Genomic DNA, 19,952 nt, shown 5'->3' with positions numbered 1-19,952 from the left:
AATTCTGTGAATTTAATATCTTTTATTTTTAATATAATATAATATATTTGAATTTTTTTTATAAATGCCAAATCAGTTTTGTGAATTTAATTTATATAAAATAGCATATTTTTTTAATATGACCCATTTATCAGTTTTAGAACAAAATTCATTTGGCTTCTCAAACTAGGTGACAAGATACTTATGACTCTTGAATTAATTTAGTAGGAATTGAGAAGTTGGCCTAAATTTTCTTACTCATCCTTCTTATGGGGCGTTCACACCAGACATGACTTGCGCGAATAAAACGCGCTATTTGCGCGTAGTTGGACGCTTGAACATTTTGAGTTTACTCGCTTTATTCGCGCATGAAATTCACTTCACAACAGACGCGAATTCGCGCCATGAGAGGGGCTAGTCTCTCTCTCTCTCTCTCTCTCTCTCTCTCTATATATATATATATATATATATATATATATATATATATATATATATATATATAATATAGCTCAAATTGAGTAAAGAGCATTTTTTACAACTTACCTGATTGTCTGACCTCCTCACTAACTTTCCTCCAAGCAAGATCCTTTTTATTCCTGTTTCTATAAAAGTACGAAGATGTATTTTACAGCGACAATGATTTTGTCCTCCATTGTTGTTTCGGATTTCTGCCTCCGCTCGCTACGTCGTAATCATGTCACTACTAGAGCAAGCTCCTGACCGGTGCGAATATTTGCCAAAGTTCAGATTTTTTAACTTGGGCGATTCGCGCTAATCACGCGTTACGCGCTTCAAACACCCGAAACGCTCAATTCGCGCAAATTGCCCGCAGGATGTCTTTTCGTGTCCTTGCATTGACTTAACATTTGCATCTGGTGTGAACGCACCATTAGGGTTGTGAATACTACTTTTGTCCTTTTGGCTATTTATTTTATTAGTGACTGGGAAGTATTGGAGAATGATGTTGCATAGTTTGCCAAGTTTTAAAAAGCATCACATGGTTATGTGGTTGAGGGAAACGTTTTTCAATTTTCAACTTTTGGCGTTTTTGAGGCTTTCTTGAGTGACACCTCATCCATCTGGTCTGAAGCCCACGCACTGAGGTGGCACAGCGAATCACATGCTTGGAATCGCTGTGTTTGACTGCATATGAAGAAACTAAAGGGAGAGAGATGAAAGAAGGCGGTGACAGAAGCAGTGGAGTGGATAGTCTGGGATGTTCTGTTAGCTTTTACTCTTCCATCCTGTCTCTCTCCATCACTCTTACTGAAAAGCCTCCCATCAGCAGAAAGGCTACCAGCGAATAAGGATATGACAGTTTGCTGCGTAAAGGAAATTTGGTTTGGTAATCTGCAGGGCAAAATCAATGAGGTTTTGCATGGCTGAAAGCTGTATTCCAGAGAGAGAGAGAGAGAGTAAGGGGGGAAAATGAGAGTAGCAAAGGGAGAGAAAAAATGAAAGAAAGAGATTGAGAGAGAGAAGGTTCTCAGGTTTAATCAGTGACCTGATTTTTATAGCAAAATCTTCTGCCAGAATAATTCCTCTAATGCTTGAAGCACTGTAGCCAACTTTTCTCAAAAAATAAGACATAGCGTTTCCCTTAAAGGAATATTCTGGATCTTTTTTTGGACCTGATGTCTATTTACCACATTTGTAACATATTGGCTGCATCTGAAAGCTTAGACAGCTGACTTGTTGCCTCGCTGCCCTTATCAGGCAATGACTTTGCAGGCAACATTTACAAAGGTACCTCACAAAACTAATTTCAGAATTCTGAGGCAGCGTAACGGTTTAATGATCTACAACAAAACAGAGCAAGCTTTGGTGATAACTATGCGAATATTTAATAACCACAATACTAATGATATCAAAAGTGGAAAACGTTGGTCAAAAATGTACATTTACAGACAAACTGACCACCAACCGCAACTTTCAGATGCCATCTTTCTTTTTTAGCTTAACTGTCACAGAATGAAATGCACAGGATTGAGGGATGTCAAAGGCAGCGAAGGATCAATTAAAAATTGATCAGATGAAGATATCTCAGGAGACAGGAAGTGAAGTTAACATTGGATTTGGATGTATCTTGATGCTTTCCTCTGAACGCAGCATTTTTCAGCTTTCGGACGCCTCCATTGTGACTTCTTCAGTGCATATATTTGGGTATAAAAGTCTGAGACCACTTAGTCAGAATGGTTTTATTCCTACAACTTTTACAAATGATATTATCAGAATAACAATTGAACTGAATTGGCATTGAAATTTGTGCAAAACCTGAAAATAAATACAATATTATATATTTATTTTAATTTAATAATAATAATAATTTTAATTTTTAAATACTATATTATATTTTTAAAGTCCCCCTGTAGTCATTCATTTTATCCCTTTAAACTCATCTTTGATCACCAAAATGACATATTTAAATATTTTTTTCCTTAAAAAAAAAAATTATTCATGCCTTAAAATAGCTTGGATGAAACTCTACACCCTTGCCTCATTTAGAATACGCGGTTCTATGAATATGCAAATTAGCCCCGCCCCCACTCACTCACAGCAGCTCAGAGATCCACTCGTTGATGAGCACACATTGATGTTATTGATTACAAGGTAGTTTGTGATGTCAGAAACACCAGCGATTTCAATCCGTGGGTTTGAGACTGTCTTTAGTTCACTGCAGTTTTAAGGAGAAAATACTCAGCAATGGTGTTGACTGATGAATTTGCACATGGTTTGTCTTAAAGCACATTAAAAACACCACATAGACATATAAACAACATTAAAAACTTGATTTTCACCACAGGGGGACTTTAAAAAATGTTAAAATTGTCTATTTTAGTTGGAACTACTTTTCTGGGTTGAATAACATTTGGTTATTTGTTACAGATCCCTTCAATGTCCTTTCCTGGACACCAGGCTAAATTAACCTTGCTTACTTTTTCAGCTGTTCATGATGCGTTAAAATCACATTAGTTTCCCAGCTAGCTTCCATTATAAGATTACATTATTTACTGTAAACACGTTTCCTCCATATAGGGGTGAGTTGAAATTGTTGTGGTAATCGACAGCATGCCACAGATAGACATTAGGTTAAAACAAAGTCTTTTCCCTGAAATATTCCTCATGTTGCACTTTTTCAATGCCTAAGGTGCTGTATTTAAAAGATACTCCCTCTGTTTTATGATTCTATTAATTCATGAAGTTATTTCAAGTCATTGCCTGCTTGAATGATCATATTGGCGAGTGGGAGGAGAGATAGCACATGGCCCAGTCCACCCACAATGCTCTAATTAGGAGTACATTGTGAGCAGTACGAATTCATTCCTTTCCAGCTATCTTGTTAAATCAACATTTCTAATTGTATTTCATCACAAAAAGTGAGAACTAAAGTTTTTCAGTATTAAAAAAACAGGTGTTCTGTCTACGTGTATCCAGCCTGTTAATCTTGCATATGAATAAACTTGAACGTTTTCTCTTTGCACTGTAAAAATGTGATTAATGTTTGTTAAATTCGACTGAAATTATTTTAAATCTGAAAGCAGTAGTTCACCCAAAAATGTATTGCGTCATTTAAAACCTGTTTGCCTCTTTTATCTCTGTGGAACACAAAAGATGACATTTTAAAAAATGCCTGTGTTATTTGTGCATACAATGGTAGTCAATGTTGTTTAGACCCCATTGACTTTCAATGAATTATGAAAACACTCTTCAGAAAATCTTTTGTGATACCAAAGCCCAAAAAGGAAAACATCTAATGAAAATTGATAAAGCAAAGATGATTGTGGCAAGATGTGTGCTTGTTTGCTAATAACGTAGAGCTAATACACTGTAGATGAATGCTCATTTCATCATCTCTTCCATCGTTTTCACTCACTAATATACCTTGAAAGTGCAAAAAAACATTATGAAACTGCATGTGTGGATTAATAATAGTAAACAACACTAATTATGAACAAATAGTTACCTAGATCTCATAATTCCTGATTCTGACGTGTCATCGCCATGTCATGCAGGTCTTATTATTCATGTTCTCTTTTCATGCATCTTTTTGAAGCTCTGTGTAAACATACCTGCATTCCACACGTTTTGAAGCGTAAGATAAAGATGATTCTTTTTTCTTTTTTTTCCCAGGATTTACAGATGGATTATGGACAAGGATCTCCTAAAGGCTCCATCATGGGAGGAAATAAGTAAGTTTCAGAACACGTCACACTGTTTAACATTAAAACAATAAAAACAACGCTTCATTGCTGCAACAAAAAAATAAGGATTCAGACAATAAAAATTAAATGTACCAATTACATATATCTGAATATCTCTATATTTGACGTTTCCTGTATTCATAAGAGAGTTCATTCACAGTTCAAAGACACATGCATGGTTTGTTCATGGTGCATGTGTGTTTGTCTGTACATCCATTTATCTCACACCTAACATTGCTGTCTCATTAGTGTGACACTTCATGTTTCAGGTTGCTTACGTATGATCTGTATGACTGTCGTTCTTTTAAAATACACACACCCTGTGCATTGTTGACTGTCTTCGCCATATAGTGAACAGAAGGTCGAGTACACCAGATGGAGTGGCAGTGAAACCATTCCCTCTGTGTTTGTGTGAGCGCTTTTGCATGTGCTCAGAGGTGTTGCTCTCAGCTCTTGTCAACAGATGGGTCCCGAGCACTTTGAGAGACACCCCCTCAGTGTCACAATTCACCGTATATGAGCTCTCATCCGCTCTCGGTTAGTCAGCTCCATGCACGGCTGCAGTAATCAGCCTCTGTTTGGTTGATGATGGAAACTGTAACTAGAATAGTGAAATAGTATTGTCAGGATGAATGGTCCAGGGCCAGTGCTCTCTTGGTTATTAAATACAATTAAATGAGAAGGCAACTCTTGGCTCTGAGGTAGGGAGACATGACATAATGACATAAATAATACATATTAATTTATTTTAAATGTTCTTAATGTTTTTAAGATGCAAGTAGTTGTGCTGTATTTTAAATATGGTAAAAGTGTAATAATCATAAATATAAACTACAGAAATTTATTAAAATTATTCTATTAAGGGATATGAAGTGCCATCCCTCTGCTGCAGTATTACAGCACAGGGTTGCCAGGTTTTCACAACAAAACCCGCCCATTTGCTACTCAAAAATCGCATTCCGGGGGTGTAAAATCCATGTTTTTGGCGGGTCTCCCTTGGTAAAATTCACATTCCAGCAGCTAAATATCATGTTATTTGGGGTTGCATCAACCCGTGGACATGAAAAACAACCCGCGGCAATAGTGTTAATATAGCCCAATTGGCAACACTGCTGCAGCATCCAATACTGGAACAGTTTTTAATGACAGATACACCATTGATCCGTTATACTGCCACCTATTGGTGTGGAGGAGAAATCATGCAGAAATTTTTGGGTAACTAGTACTGTTGTAGAAATACTGCATTCACAGATATATTTGTCTACCAAATGTTAATTTTTTTTTTTATTCAAAAAGTGCCTGATAATAGGGCAGTGCGGAGATTAAAGTGTATAGTATACAGTTGGTCATTCAATTTCAAAATGGCCACCACCATGAGGGTGGACCCACCTTATGTAGAATAAAACAGCTTTTTTTAAGTTCTGATATGACTGGAGTTCATTTTTAAATGTATTTAAGTGCTGAATTGTGATTAGTCGGTTGTTCTTTGTGGCAACAGAATGAATACTAAGACATGCAGTGTGTTTCTCTGATGCAGCATTTTATTGATGCATAAAACCTAAAACTTGTTTTGCCACTGTGGAAGAAATTTTTATTTTAACTTTAATTTTAATTAATCATAACTAACGTTTATTTCCTTATAGGGATAAAATTTGGGCCACTTGGGCCAGAATGACTGTGTGTCTAAAAATAACAAAAGGAGAAATAAAACTAGACAGGTTTCCAGTTTTGTTATGTATGTCCAACTTCGTGATTGAGGTATCCAGATTTGCCCCTACCTAGTAACAAAGAATTATACGTATATAGAACCAATCAAGTTGGAGGAAAATGATGTAATGAATTGTGTCACCTTTACCATGTTCCTTTTTTTTTATAAAAACTGTTGTACTGTGGGATTTTCTCTGAAATTGGTCTGAGATCAGTTGGTCAAAAGCATTTGAAGGCATTGTCAGGAGCCTCTTTTTACTGCTGCGCAGCAGGTTAGTGGAACACTAAAGATTTTAATACCAAGTGTTAGTGTTTATAAGGGACGAGACGTCGTCCGACTCGAAGCAGGCGTCGAAGCGGAGATGCCTAGGGTGACGAAGTGCAGACATCCCGTTTAGCTTAAGTCATGTGCGTAGAGGAATTTCTACCACACCGTCTTGCGGGAACTGGTGTAAAATGCGAAGCTAGTTTTTTTCTACTGATTTTTTCTGTTATTTTATATCCCTTTTAGTCCAGAAAACCTTACTGTTCAATAATTGAAGTGCAGTGTAGATAAACAAATTCTAGACAGTCGGAAGCAGACATTCTCTTAAAATTTAACAACCAAGCATTGGACAGTTTCCCAGTGTCATCAGAGACAAATTATCAGTAAATGTCTGTTTATTTAGTCTTAAATCAATGAAAGCTAATGGATCCCTTGATGTGTTATAAAACTGTTTATCATGTGTTTCCACATGCTCTTTGCACTGAAAGAATCACCTATTACTTACCATTTTTCGTTTGCTAAATTCTCTCTTTACAGGAGCCTCTTGAAATCTGTTGAAGAGGAGCTGCACCAGAGGTAAGATGCCATTGCTTTGTTTTTTGTCCTTCACTCCTGTGCTCTCTCATAGCTCTCTTTTCTTTGGCTTCCTCTCACTCTCTCTATCTTTCCATCTTTTTGCTGCTCTGTCAAACTCTACCCGTACATCTCTCTCTCTCTCTCTCTCTCTCTCTCTCTCTCTCTCTCTCTCTCTCTCCCTCTCTCTCCCCCTCCCCCCTCTTTCTCTCTGCATAGCTGGTTTTTCATCTGATCAATATTTGATGTGACCTAACCTTGCCCTTTTGTGCTTGTCCGAGTGGAACCAAAGGCTGATTTGCTTGGCAATGCTATGTTGGAGATCTGTTATTTTGTCACAGTATTAGTTTTCCATTCCTCAGGGGGAAATTAACCAGTTAGTCCCTCTAAATGAAATTTTCTCCAGATGCATGTCTAGATTGATCTTTGGGATTGTTATTAATTTGTCACACTTTGATTAGAGTCCATCTTTAAAGGGAATGTCACTGAATCATCTGATTATGTAGTTATTCTACCAAAATGTTCACTTTGCAATAGCGATTTCTTTTGATATGTAAGGGCTCATTCACATAGGATGCATTCTTGTGTTCAAATACATTGGAACATGTTGAGACAAAAAAATTTAACTTTCTTTGCATCCGTTGTTAAGTCGTGACGTAAGGAACGCCGTTTCCGGGTCCAAGCCTCGACTCGTTTCACTCGAGAATACCATCTTGACGGCCGTTTATGAGCGCTATTTATTCAAAATAAACATTTAACATTTTAAAGTTAAACATTAAAATACTTACAGTCTACACAACAGTCTCCATGCTCACAGCGTTACAGATATTAATATTTTAACGATTCATAAAAGATGAATCACTGTCTGGCCATCTGGGATTTTGGTACGGAGATAAAGGTTATGATTATAATTTTTTGGTAGTATCGTGTTTGTATATTAGCACCGTTTGTTGTTTTCTTGTGGTATGAGATAGAGCGTTTGGACTCGGAAGCGCTGCTGCGTGACGTCAGACTTAACAACCGAATGGTGTCTTAAAAACATGGCACTCGAAGCATGAGATGCTGAAAAAAAAAAAGTGAGATGGATCACAAAGGTCCCATAAAGAGTCTGTTTAGTGAAAACTAAAAGACTTTCAAATCACATGAGCTAATATTTTATTCACAATAGAACATAGATAACACAAATGTTTAAACAGAGAAATTTTACACTTTTAACCACTAAATGAGCTCATTTCAAATTTGATGCCTGCTACAGGTATCAAAAAAAGTTGGCACGGGGGCAACAAATGGCTGAAAAAGCAAGACATTTTAAAAAGATTCAGCTGGGAGAACATCTAGCAACTATTTAATTGATATCAGGTCTGTAACATTATTAGCTATAATAGGGATGTCTTAGAGAGGCAGAGTCTAAATGACATTACTAAATGGGCCCAGGAATACTTCCAGAAACCACTGTCGGTAAACACAATCCGCCGTGCCATCTGCAGATGCCAACTAAAGCTCTATCGTGCAAAAAGGAAGCCATATGTGAACATGGTCCAGAAGCGCCGCCCTGTCCTGTGGGCCAAGGCTCATTTAAAATGGACTGTTTCAAAGTGGAAAAGTGTTGTATGGTTAGACGAGTCCAAATTTGACATTCTTGTTGGAAATCACAGATGCCGTGTTCTCCGGGCTAAAGAGGAGGGAGACCTTCCAGCGTGTTATCAGCGTTCAGTTCAAAAGCCAGCATCTTTGATGGTATGGGGGTGCATAAGTGCATACGTTATGGGCAGCTTGCATGTTTTGGAAGGCACTATGAATGCTGAAAGGTATATAAAGGTTTTAGAGCAACATATGCCCCCCTCCAGATGACGTCTATTTCAGGGAAGGGCTTGTGTATTTTAGCAGGACAGTGCAAAGCCACATACTGCAGCTATTACAACAGCATGGCTTCATCGTAGAAGAGTCCGGGTGCTGAATTGGCCTACCTGCAGTCCAGATCTTTCACCTATAGAGAAAAATACGTCAAAGACAACCACAAACTCTTCAGTAGCTGGAAACCTATATCAGGCAAGAATGGGACCAAATTCCAACACTAAAACTCCAGAAACTCATAACCTCGACGCCCAGACGTCTTCAAACTGTTTTGAAAAGAAGAGGGGATGCTACACCATGGTAAACATGCCCCCGTCCCAACTATTTTGAGATCTGTAGCAGGCATCAAATTTGAAATGAGCTCATTTTGTGCATAAAATTGTAAAATTTCTCAGTTTAAACATTTATTTTATTTATGTTCTATTGTGAATAAAATATTGGCTCATGTAATTTGAAAGTCTTTTAGTTTTCATTTTATTCAAATTTAAAAAAACGTCCCAACATTTCCGGAATTCGGGTTGTAGACTAACAACTAAAAACTGCACAGGATGCCCTATGTGAATGGCCCATTAACGTTCAATCTTACCCATGGGAAGTCGAATGGTGTTGCTTCAAATTGATAATCTTCAATGATTGAGCGCCACAACCTTCTCAATCCTCATTAGGGGGCATGAGGCTCATTTGGAGGATGATGATGAGGTAGAAGATGATGGTGATGATCATGATGATGAATTGCAACAGTAAGTTCCTTTGATTCTATAGCCAATTTCTCCCTGCCGCACTAGAGGATAAAACACCTCATGATCATGATGCACTGGCAACTTTTTGATGCAAGTGCCAGTGACATTTTTTTGTAATCCTTTGTGACTCATATGAATATTTTTAAATTTTTACTTCTTTTCTTTTAAATCAAATACTGTTTTTCAATGTCCCCTGAAAATGTTGCCAGTGTATCATGGCCTTGTTAGTTCCATGGGAATTATTCTTTCATCTGTTTTCTTTTCTTACTGGACAGACTGTCTCTTTTTCCCTCTATTTAGCATTGCCATGGCTAGCAGGCATTTTAGAATGTTGTGGTTCATCCAACTGCCACTTTAGTCATATTTTCCCAGGTTCAAATGCAAGTGAACTACTACCATGACACTTACAGCATGCACTCTTAGTGACAGAATTTTCATTATAGGGTGAATTATTCCTGGTGCATTTGATTGCATGCTTATTTGTTGTTTGTTTCTTGTCCTTTATTGTACCCCTGTTGGTCCAGTGTCAGATGAAACCAAGCACAGAGGTCGATTAACATCCTGTTAATGCCCTCATATTATGTTTGTTAGTTGTAGTAGCATTGTAACTCAACTAATTGGATATCTGATTTGTCTCAGCACGAAAAACTCTACCATGAGGCCTAAGGTCCCCCCACCACTTCCTCCCAAGGTAACTATGCAAACAAGTTATATGGTATAAAATGTTTTTAGTAACCCTTTTTGTTGAAAAGTTACACTACCTTTCAAAGGTTTGGGGATTTCTACTTTTTTGAAAGAAATCATTACTTTTCAGCATTAAATCAATGAAAAGTGACAGTAAAGATTTTACATTGTTACAAAATATTTATATTTGAAATAAATGCTGTTCTTTTGAACTTTCTATTCATCAAAGAATCCTGAAAAATATGTATCACAGTTTCTACAAAAAAATATGAAGCAGCACAATTGTTTACAACATTGATAATAATTCGAAATTGTTCTTGAGCGCCAAATCAGCATATTAGAAGGAGGATCTGTGAAGGATCATGTGACATTCAAGACTGCAGGAATACATACAGGAATACTACAGGAATACATAACATTTTAAAATATATTAAAATAGAAAACAATTATTTTAAATCGTAATAATATTTCACAATATCACTGTATTTTTGATCAAATAAATTCAGCCTTGGTGAACATTTTAAAAATCATACCCACCCCAAACCTTTGAAAGGTAGTGTTTGTTCAGGTTTAGCAGTTTTATTTTGAGCAACCAAGTCGTTCTTTTGCCTTGAAGCAAGCTTATCGGAAATCAGTGAACAGCTTCTACAGTTTTTTTTTTTTTTTTTTTTTTACATCCACTTTTTTTAGCAATCACACTATTGATCCCACAGAAGCCGGTATCATGCTGCTAATTTTGTTCTGCTGTTTCCAGCCAAAGCCTAGTCCCGGACCTCATCAAAGCCCCTCTGGTGATCATGACGGTAACCAGGGCACAATAAAGCGCTGCCCGGGACCTGAAAGCCCGGCTCGATCATCCACCAATGTACCCCCTCGGCCTCCGCCTCCTCGACTGCCTGCAAACAAGCTCAGCAGTTTAGGTAATGAGACCAGTCGGGAAGAACATGACCCGTGGGAAGTCCAGGGGGATGCTGGGATATGTAGTCAGTTCGACGAGAGGCTGCAGGTCTCGTTTGACAACGAGGAAGATCATAATGAGGAAGGAGACAGTAAGACAGGCCCCTCCCGTATTGAATTCAACTTTCCCTTAGTTCAACCCCAGTCACTAAACCCATTGTTAGTCTTTAGTCAGCCAGTAGTGAGATTACATGTTATTCTTTCCCCTTTCCTTCTCTAAGAGAAATGGCGTCAATGGTGTTGGCATGTCTAAATGTCACACACCCACTTGAAGACATCATGAATCACCCACTCCACCCTTGTAATCTTTTCCTTGTCAAATTATTGTTCTCCTGTCAGTCATTGTTGCAATCATCCTTTTTGAGTCATTACATTTGTCTAGTTTGTATTGTGTCATAGTATGGTAGCTGCAAATCACAACAATAGCTTAGTAAATGCAAAACATTAGATCGTAATGCTCAACTTCTTATGTGAAAGTACATTTAAAGCACACTTTCTTTTTATATGTGCTCTGTGTGCATCTCTTTCTGCATACCAATATTAAGAAACATAGCTTTTAGGATTTATAAACAGAAACTAAACTGCGTACTATATCTTGTCTTACCAACAGGCAATGGAATTAGCCCATCTGAACATTCGCCCTCAACGGAGAGACAGTCCACAATGCCCCCTGCTGTTCCTATACCAAAGGACAAGAAAGATTTTCTAGTATGGCTCTGTTTCATTGCATTTAATTAGTGATTCTTGTAACACTTATGGTTTTTGGGTAATGAATCTTTGACATGTTTGCATATGTTTCATTGATATATATATATATATATATATATATACACAGTCAAACCAAAATTTATTCAGACACCTTGAACATTTCATTCATTAGTACAGTTTATTCACTATAGTTTAAAAAAATGGTAATCAAATATTACAAGATCTCAGAGTTAAACTGTGTCAGAAAAAATTAATTTTAATTAATAATTTTTGGTTTGACTGTATGTGTGTATATATATATATATATATATATATATTTGAAAGAAGTCTCTAATGCTTACCAAGTGTGCAATTATACAGTAAAAACAATATTAAAAGTATTAATTTCTGTCTTTTTTCACAAATTGTTAAGCAGCAAAACATTGATGTTTGATGTTTTCAACATTGATATTAATAAATGTTTCTTGAGCAGCAAATCAGCATTTTAGAATGATTTCTGTAGCATCATGTGACACTGAAGACTGGAGTAATGAATGCTGAAAATTGAGCTTGTCATCACAGGACTAAATTACATTTTTAAATGTATTAAATAGAAAACAATTATTTTAAAATTTAATAATATTTCACAATATTACTGTTTTTACTGTATTTTCAATAAAATAAATGCAGCCTTGCATCAAAAACATATAATATAGATATAATATTTCCAAACTCTTGACATGTTTGTATGTGTATATATACAGTATATATTAAATCTACTTGCATTCTCTTATTTTTCTTCAATTGTATTTATATACATATGTTTTTTCCCACAGAAGCCCATCAGTAATGGTCTCCCTCCAACTCCAAAAGTTCATGTAAGTATACATCATAGATTTACAGATTTGCAGATCTATGGCACTGTATTGGGACTTAAGCACTTGCCGTTTATATTTATTTAAATGAATGCATGTTACCTTTTTGATGGTGTTGTTTGTTTTCTTAGATATAAACCTTTTGAATGGTGATTAACTTCTGAGTTATTCATTGTGTTGTATTTTCATGTCTAGATGGGAGCATGTTTCTCTAAAGTCTTTAATGGCTGTCCATTAAAAATACACTGCGCTACCTCATGGATCAATCCAGACACACGAGGTGAGCTCAGTTAATATGTCTCAGTTTAAATCTGGCTAATATTTGTGTTAATGTTAACATTTCATGGTTCGTTATTGTAATTATTAATATTGCCTACATTTTCTAATATCTCCTCTGAAAATGTTTTTCTTCTTCCCTGTTCATGCATTTCAGACCAGTATCTGATATTTGGAGCAGAGGAAGGTATCTACACCTTAAACCTTAATGAGCTGCACGAGACGTCCATGGAGCAGGTATGATACTATTTTTTCAAACAAATGCTTAGTTTTTCTACAAAACAAAGTTGTTTTCATTTAAAAACGAAATGATTAAAATGTTTTTGGAAAAACTCATTTCTGTGCTGTATATCCTTATATTATCTGAGTGTGGCGTGCTTCTTCAGTTAGTCGTTTTTGTTTTGTACTAAAGCTATTTTTGTGTCATTCTCAGCTTTTCCCCAGGAGATGTACTTGGCTGTATGTCATGAGCAACAGCCTGCTATCAATATCCGGTAAGCTGTGCTTTAAAAAATATCAGGTTTAGCTTTTTAGATCACAGATGAGTCAGAATTAGTTTCTTTTTTTAAGATTGCTACAATTTTAGAATTACATGTTTATTTTGGATCACACTTTACATTATAGTGTGGAACTGCTTGTAATGTGATAATACTAGAACAGTAACTTTAGTAACATGTCATATATGTCAAGTGTTACCTGACATTGTCCTGTTTCTCTGTTTTGAATAATAAAATTGTGTTTCCGCAGGAAAAGCATGTCATCTTTACTCTCACAGTCTGACTGGCCTGTTTGAACATGCTCGACAAATGCAGAAACTCCCTGTTGCCATACCAACACATAGATTTCCTGACAAAATGATCCCCAGGTAAATGTTCAGATCTCTATGTGTGTGCGTAAGGATGTGACCAAAATGTACATTTTTCATTCTATGTTTTTATTTGAATTTCAGGAAATTCTCAGTGTCCAATAAGATCCCTGAAACAAAAGGGTGTCAGAAGTGCTGTGTAGGTGAGCGGATCCCGTACTTTTATTCCTTTCTGTATTTCTGAATTCAGTAACATGTATACTTTGGATGATGTCAAGCATAGAATTAAAGTGCCCCTATTATGCTATTTTGGATTTTACCTTTGATGTAGTATGTAATATAGCTGTTTGTGAGTGTAAAGGGTCTGCAAAGTTTCAAAGACAAATAAAGGTATGTTGTTTCCATATGTTGTCTTGTTTATTCTCAGTGAGGAATCCTTATACTGGTCACAAGTACCTGTGTGGTGCCTTTCAGTCCAGTGTTGTCCTTTTTGAGTGGGTGGAGTCCATGCAGAAATTCATGTTGGTCAAGGTGAGCCCAGAGTCACTGGTTCCCATCACCAAAACAATGTTACAGGGTGATCTGCACATTAGCATCACACTAAAATCCATGGGGAAAAGGTTTGACAACCACAAGTGGTGGAAAGAGATATTATGTAGGCCACATTATTAGCTATTCATGTTTCCTTTAAGCATTTAAAATTGCTGATCGTCTACTTAAGGCTTGAGGGTTAAAATTGCTTTACTTGGCATTTTCAAAAGCAGGCTGTTCCAAATTAAGCATTGACTCATTCCCTGCAGAGCATAGACTTCCCCCTGCCGTGTCCGCTGGAGGTGTTTGAGATGCTGGTGGTTCCAGAGCATCAGTATCCTCTCATCTGCATAGCTGTGAGCAAAGGGACGGAGCTTAATCAGGTGGTGCGGTTTGAGACACTCAATCCCAACTCTACCTCCAACTGGTTCGACTCTGGTGGGTACTTCAAAACATGACATCATTATCACACTGATAAAGATTTATAAGTACTTTAATTGCTTTAAATTATTAATTGTATTAATTAATGTTAATTTTTAAAATACATTTCAATAATTAATTACAATAATTTATAAATAATTTAATTTTTTATTTGTTTTTAATTAAAAAAATTAAAATGTTACCAAAAATTGCCTGTTTATGCATTTGTTCATATATATATATGCATGTATGTGTATGTGTAAATTTTCGGTTTGACTTATAGAATTTTAGAAATGCATACTTCTAGAAAATTGTTGTTGTTGTTTCAGATACCCCACAGAGTTGTGTGATGCATGTGACCCAGCTGGAGAGAGATACAATTTTAGTCTGCTTGGATCGTAAGTACAGAAAATGCCATTAATAGAGATGCGTGCATATCGAAAAACAGATATAGTGATTAATTGCCTCTCTTCTTCCTCTCCAGGGTGCATTAAGATTGTGAATTTGCAAGGTCGGTTAAAGTCCAGTCGAAAACTCTCAGCAGAACTGACTTTTAACTTCCAGATTGAATCAATAGGTATGGGACCTTGGTACATTAAGGGTGGCCTGAAGTAAATGTTCCTCCATTTTAACATAACTCCTCTCTAAGCTCACTGAATTTAACAGTTACACTTTAGGTATATTTAAACACACTTTTCTATGGGATTTTTTGTAGTATTTTGTACAAAGAATGCATTTAAATCTGTGTTTTAATAACTCTTTCTCTCTCTCTCTATGCATCTATCTGTCCCTCTTAGTTTGCCTTCAAGACAGTGTGTTGGCCTTCTGGAGACATGGCATGCAAGGACGTAGCTTCAAGTCCAATGAGGCAAGTCTAAGTTTTTTTTATATGTGAGAGAAAATGTACAGACGGCCTGTCAATAATATCAAGAAAAAAAACCCTGACGGAGTGATAAGGAAACCGTCTTGAAGAAGAAAAGACAAACACTGTAAAAATATTGCTATATATAAATGATTAATTATATTAAAAATTTATATAATATAATATTTCTATATAATATTAATTAATTAATATGTATATATAAATGTGTATGTATAAGTTATATTGAATATAAACATAAGTATGTATATATAAATGTATACATGTATAAAAGAATATTATTACAATATATATAAATTATGTATAAAATAATTATGTATAAAAATTAAATGTTAAATTATTTTAATATAATTATGTGTGTGTGTGTGTGTGTGTGTGTGTGTGTGTGTGTATGTGTGATTAATTTGCAATAAAGTTTACTTTTTAATGTTACTTTTTAATATGCTAGTTATATATTTTACTACATGTTAACTTTTTTAATTCTTTCTCATTCAGCTCTTTATATATATAATATATATATACACACAGTGGGTACGGAAAATATTCAGACCCCCTTAAATTTTTCACTCTTTGTTATATTGCAGCCATTTGCTAAAATTGCTAAAATTTTTTCCTCATTAATGTACACACAGCACCCCATATTGACAGAAAAACACAGAATTGTTGACATTTTTGCAGATTTATTAAAAAAGAAAAACTGAAATATCACATGGTCCTAAGTATTCAGACCCTTTGCTGTGACACTCATATATTTAACTCAGGTGCTGTCCATTTCTTCTGATCATCCTTGAGATGGTTCTACACCTTCATTTGAGTTCAGCTGTGTTTGATTATACTGATTGGACTTGATTAGGAAAGCCACACACCTGTCTATATAACACCTTACAGCTCACAGTGCATGTCAGAGCAAATGAGAATCATGAGGTCAAAGGAACTGCCTGAAGAGCTCAGAGACAGAATTGTGGCAAGGCACAGATCTGGCCAAGGTTACAAAAAATTTCTGCTGCACTTAAGGTTCCTAAGAGCACAGTGGCCTCCATAATCCTTAAATGGAAGACGTTTGGGACGACCAGAACCCTTCCTAGAGCTGCCCTCCGGCCAAACTGAGCTATCAGGGGAGAAGAGCCTTGGTGAGAGAGGTAAAGAAGAACCCAAAGATCACTGTGGCTGAGCTCCAGAGATGCAGTCGGGAGATGGGAGAAAGTTGTAGAAAGTCAACCATCACTGCAGCCCTCCACCAGTTGGGGCTTTATGGCAGAGTGGCCCGACGGAAGCCTCTCCTCAGTGCAAGACACATGAAAGCCCGCATGGAGGACTCCAAGATGGTGAGAAATAAGATTCTCTGGTCTGATGAGACCAAGATAGATCTTTTTGGCCTTAATTCTAAGCGGTATGTGTGGAGAAAACCAGGCACTGCTCATCACCTGTCCAATACAGTCCCAACAGTGAAGCATGGTGGTGGCAGCATCATGCTGTGGGGGTGTTTTTCAGCTGCAGGGACAGGACGACTGGTTGCAATCGAGGGAAAGATGAATGCGGCCAAGTACAGGGATATCCTGGACGAAAACCTTCTCCAGAGTGCTCAGGACCTCAGACTGGGCCGAAGGTTTACCTTCCAACAAGACAATGACCCTAAGCACACAGCTAAAATAACGAAGGAGTGGCTTCACAACAACTCCGTGACTGTTCTTGAATGGCCCAGCCAGAGCCCTGACTTAAACCCAATTGAGCATCTCTGGAGAGACCTAAAAATGGCTGTCCACCAACGTTTACCATCCAACCTGACAGAACTGGAGAGGATCTGCAAGGAGGAATGGCAGAGGATCCCCAAATCCAGGTGTGAAAAACTTGTTGCATCTTTCCCAAAAAGACTCATGGCTGTATTAGATCAAAAGGGTGCTTCTACTAAATACTGAGCAAAGGGTCTGAATACTTAGGACCATGTGATATTTCAGTTTTTCTTTTTTAATAAATCTGCAAAAATGTCAACAATTCTGTGTTTTTCTGTCAATATGGGGTGCTGTGTGTACATTAATGAGGAAAAAAAATGAACTTAAATGATTTTAGCAAATGGCTGCAATATAACAAAGAGTGAAAAATGTAAGGGGGTCTGAATACTTTCCGTACCCACTGTGTGTATATATATATATATATATATATATATATATATATATATATATATATATATATATAATATTATTATTATTTTTTTTTTTTCTGTCTCTTGTTCCTCAATTTTTCCTACAATCAGTAGCCACACAGTAACTATTTTAAGTCACAAAATGGTTATTTATTATGATGAAGCATACAGTTTGGTAGTTATTATGCAAAAATTTGAATGTTTATTGAAGCAAAAGACCAATCAGGATCAGAACGTATTTCAGAGAGTAGTGTAAGAAAAAAAAAGATTTGTGTTAAAATATATGACATACATTTTTTGCAATCACATGATTCTGCTTATATTCCAGATTACACAGGAGATTTCTGACAACTCAAGGATATTTAGACTGCTGGGTTCAGACAGGTGAGAAGCAGCAATCCAGTTATTAAAGGTGCAATGTGTAAATTTTAGGAGGATCTATTGACAGAAATGCAATATAATATACATAACTATGTTTTCAGTGGTGTATAAAGACCTTACATAATAAATCGTTATGTTTTTGCTACCTTATAATGAGCCATTTCTATCTCATCCACCGCGGGTCCTCTTACATGTTAAACTGGACAAACGGACAAACTGCTCTACAGAGCTGCTTGACTGGCTTCTCTCTGCTGTCTCAGACAATGACATTGTTGTCCTGTGTTGGCCACCGTAGCTTCTCTATATTGCAATTCGCAACCTCACCACTAGATGCCGCTAAAATTTACACACTGCACCTTTAAGTCATAATTTAATTAATATTTTACACTTTATTACTGGTGTGCCAATGAATGTTTTATAATGTAGGGCATATGTTTGCAGAAAGGGCATCAGGTCAAAGGTATTTATTTTTATGTTATTCTTTATAGAGTGGTGGTTTTGGAGAGCCGGCCAACAGACAATCCAACAGCACACAGCAATCTCTACATCCTCGCAGGCCATGAAAATAGCTACTGACCGCAATGCATCTTGGGGCAAAAACACTACATGCCGGAATGCAGCGTTACAAGAGCCTTGGATTTCATGTGGCCCAATGACAACTGGCCACATCCACAGATATGCTGCTGTTGGACCACTGAGAGCACAGAGGAAGACTTGAATGGATATAATGATTTCAGAGAACAGATAGGCCGTAACCGCATGATGTACTACCGTATGCACTTTCACCCATAACTGTTTTAGACGCCTCGTTTTGGTTTGGCTTCTAGCAGTTTTAATTTATTTTGTAACTGAAACACACACACTTTTTTTTTTTTTTTTTTTTCAAAAATAAGCAAGATTTCTTTTGTTTTAAGCCACTACTCTCACATGACGCTAACCACACAAGTGCTTGAAGACACGTATTTAATTCATGTACATACAGTCATAGTATTGAGTTGTACTCTTTGCATTGGTTATGTAGATATCAGTACATTTATGTTGTACAGGTTTGTGGCAGCGTTGGCTGTTGTAAAGGACTGTGAGATGTTGGGTACTACTTAAAATGACCTCTAAGGCCAGATAATTTTTGTTATATGCAATGGTTTAAGAATCACAAAGCTGAAGTGCCACTCTTTCCAAGACTTGCCTTCTTAACGTCTTTGTTTTAGTTTTAATTTTAATTTTTATCTTTTGTTTTATTGTAAAACCTAATCTTTTTTATATAAAGCCAAATGGTGTTTTATTGAGCAACTTTTAATTCAACTGCCCTCGTAATTGTTTTTAACTCTGTGGTATGCACTCACTTCAAATTTGCACAATGTTATTAAAATGTTGATGTGTATATGTAAGTGTATGTTTAAAACCATACAGATAATAACATATATAGATATATACACATGTATTTTTTGTAAATGTGTACATGTATAACCCTAATAAGCAATAAATCATAAGGATGTTTATACATTCTTTTAAACAAACCTGTAAGACTGAATTCTCAAGCTTGTTATATGGATGTCACTGTCTGCATCCGGTTGTGTTTGTATGTAATTTGAGTGCTGTACACACTATTTACAAGATGTTGGAGTTTGTGAGTTGCTGTAAACATTCTGCAACATGTACTTTCACTTTCAGAACTGTCATTGAAAGTAAAGGAAATTCCATCATAAGAAAAGAAAAACATATTCCTTGAGTTATCTTGTTTGTTTATCTGTAATTGGCAAGTTAGTACGATTATGGAATTAATTTTCGTTTTGTGTCAATGTACATAGTGTAAAATAAAATCACATGGTTTTACATACTGAGATGTCTTTCGTGTTTTAATAATAAAAGTAATTTGCTTACTTTTATACATTTCGCTTAGTATTTTTTGTGAAATTTACAAAATCTAATAACAACAATTATTATTATTAAAGTTTAAAAAGCGCAAATAGTCGTGCACAATACACAGGAAGCTAGA

General features: G+C 36.3%; 1 protein-coding gene across 5 annotated transcripts in view; it reads left to right on the top strand.

The window, feature by feature from the left end:
• map4k3a (mitogen-activated protein kinase kinase kinase kinase 3a) overlaps positions 1-19,797 on the top strand; it is a 73,697-nt gene extending 53,900 nt beyond the window's left edge. For 2 of the 5 annotated variants that reach the window (XM_051911972.1, XM_051911975.1), the window contains 19 exons: positions 4,111-4,169; positions 6,691-6,729; positions 9,246-9,320; positions 9,960-10,011; positions 10,759-10,924; positions 11,572-11,669; positions 12,485-12,526; positions 12,719-12,803; positions 12,957-13,036; positions 13,233-13,293; positions 13,547-13,664; positions 13,749-13,807; positions 14,032-14,135; positions 14,405-14,573; positions 14,885-14,953; positions 15,040-15,132; positions 15,353-15,423; positions 17,904-17,959; positions 18,445-19,797. In XM_051911972.1, coding sequence (XP_051767932.1) covers positions 4,111-4,169; positions 6,691-6,729; positions 9,246-9,320; positions 9,960-10,011; positions 10,759-10,924; positions 11,572-11,669; positions 12,485-12,526; positions 12,719-12,803; positions 12,957-13,036; positions 13,233-13,293; positions 13,547-13,664; positions 13,749-13,807; positions 14,032-14,135; positions 14,405-14,573; positions 14,885-14,953; positions 15,040-15,132; positions 15,353-15,423; positions 17,904-17,959; positions 18,445-18,532 — 1,584 coding nt within the window. In that variant the 3' untranslated portion in view covers positions 18,533-19,797. The remainder of the gene's footprint in view (positions 1-4,110; positions 4,170-6,690; positions 6,730-9,245; positions 9,321-9,959; positions 10,012-10,758; positions 10,925-11,571; positions 11,670-12,484; positions 12,527-12,718; positions 12,804-12,956; positions 13,037-13,232; positions 13,294-13,546; positions 13,665-13,748; positions 13,808-14,031; positions 14,136-14,404; positions 14,574-14,884; positions 14,954-15,039; positions 15,133-15,352; positions 15,424-17,903; positions 17,960-18,444) is intronic. The other 3 variants (XM_051911976.1, XM_051911977.1, XM_051911973.1) reach the window with 2 other exon arrangements.
• The last annotated feature ends 155 nt before the right edge of the window (positions 19,798-19,952 follow it).

This window comes from Ctenopharyngodon idella, chromosome 11 (assembly GCF_019924925.1).
Source record: "Ctenopharyngodon idella isolate HZGC_01 chromosome 11, HZGC01, whole genome shotgun sequence".
NCBI lineage: Eukaryota > Metazoa > Chordata > Actinopteri > Cypriniformes > Xenocyprididae > Ctenopharyngodon > Ctenopharyngodon idella.
Note: the sequence above shows the minus strand (reverse complement) of the source record. Positions and strands in the feature narration are given on the sequence as shown.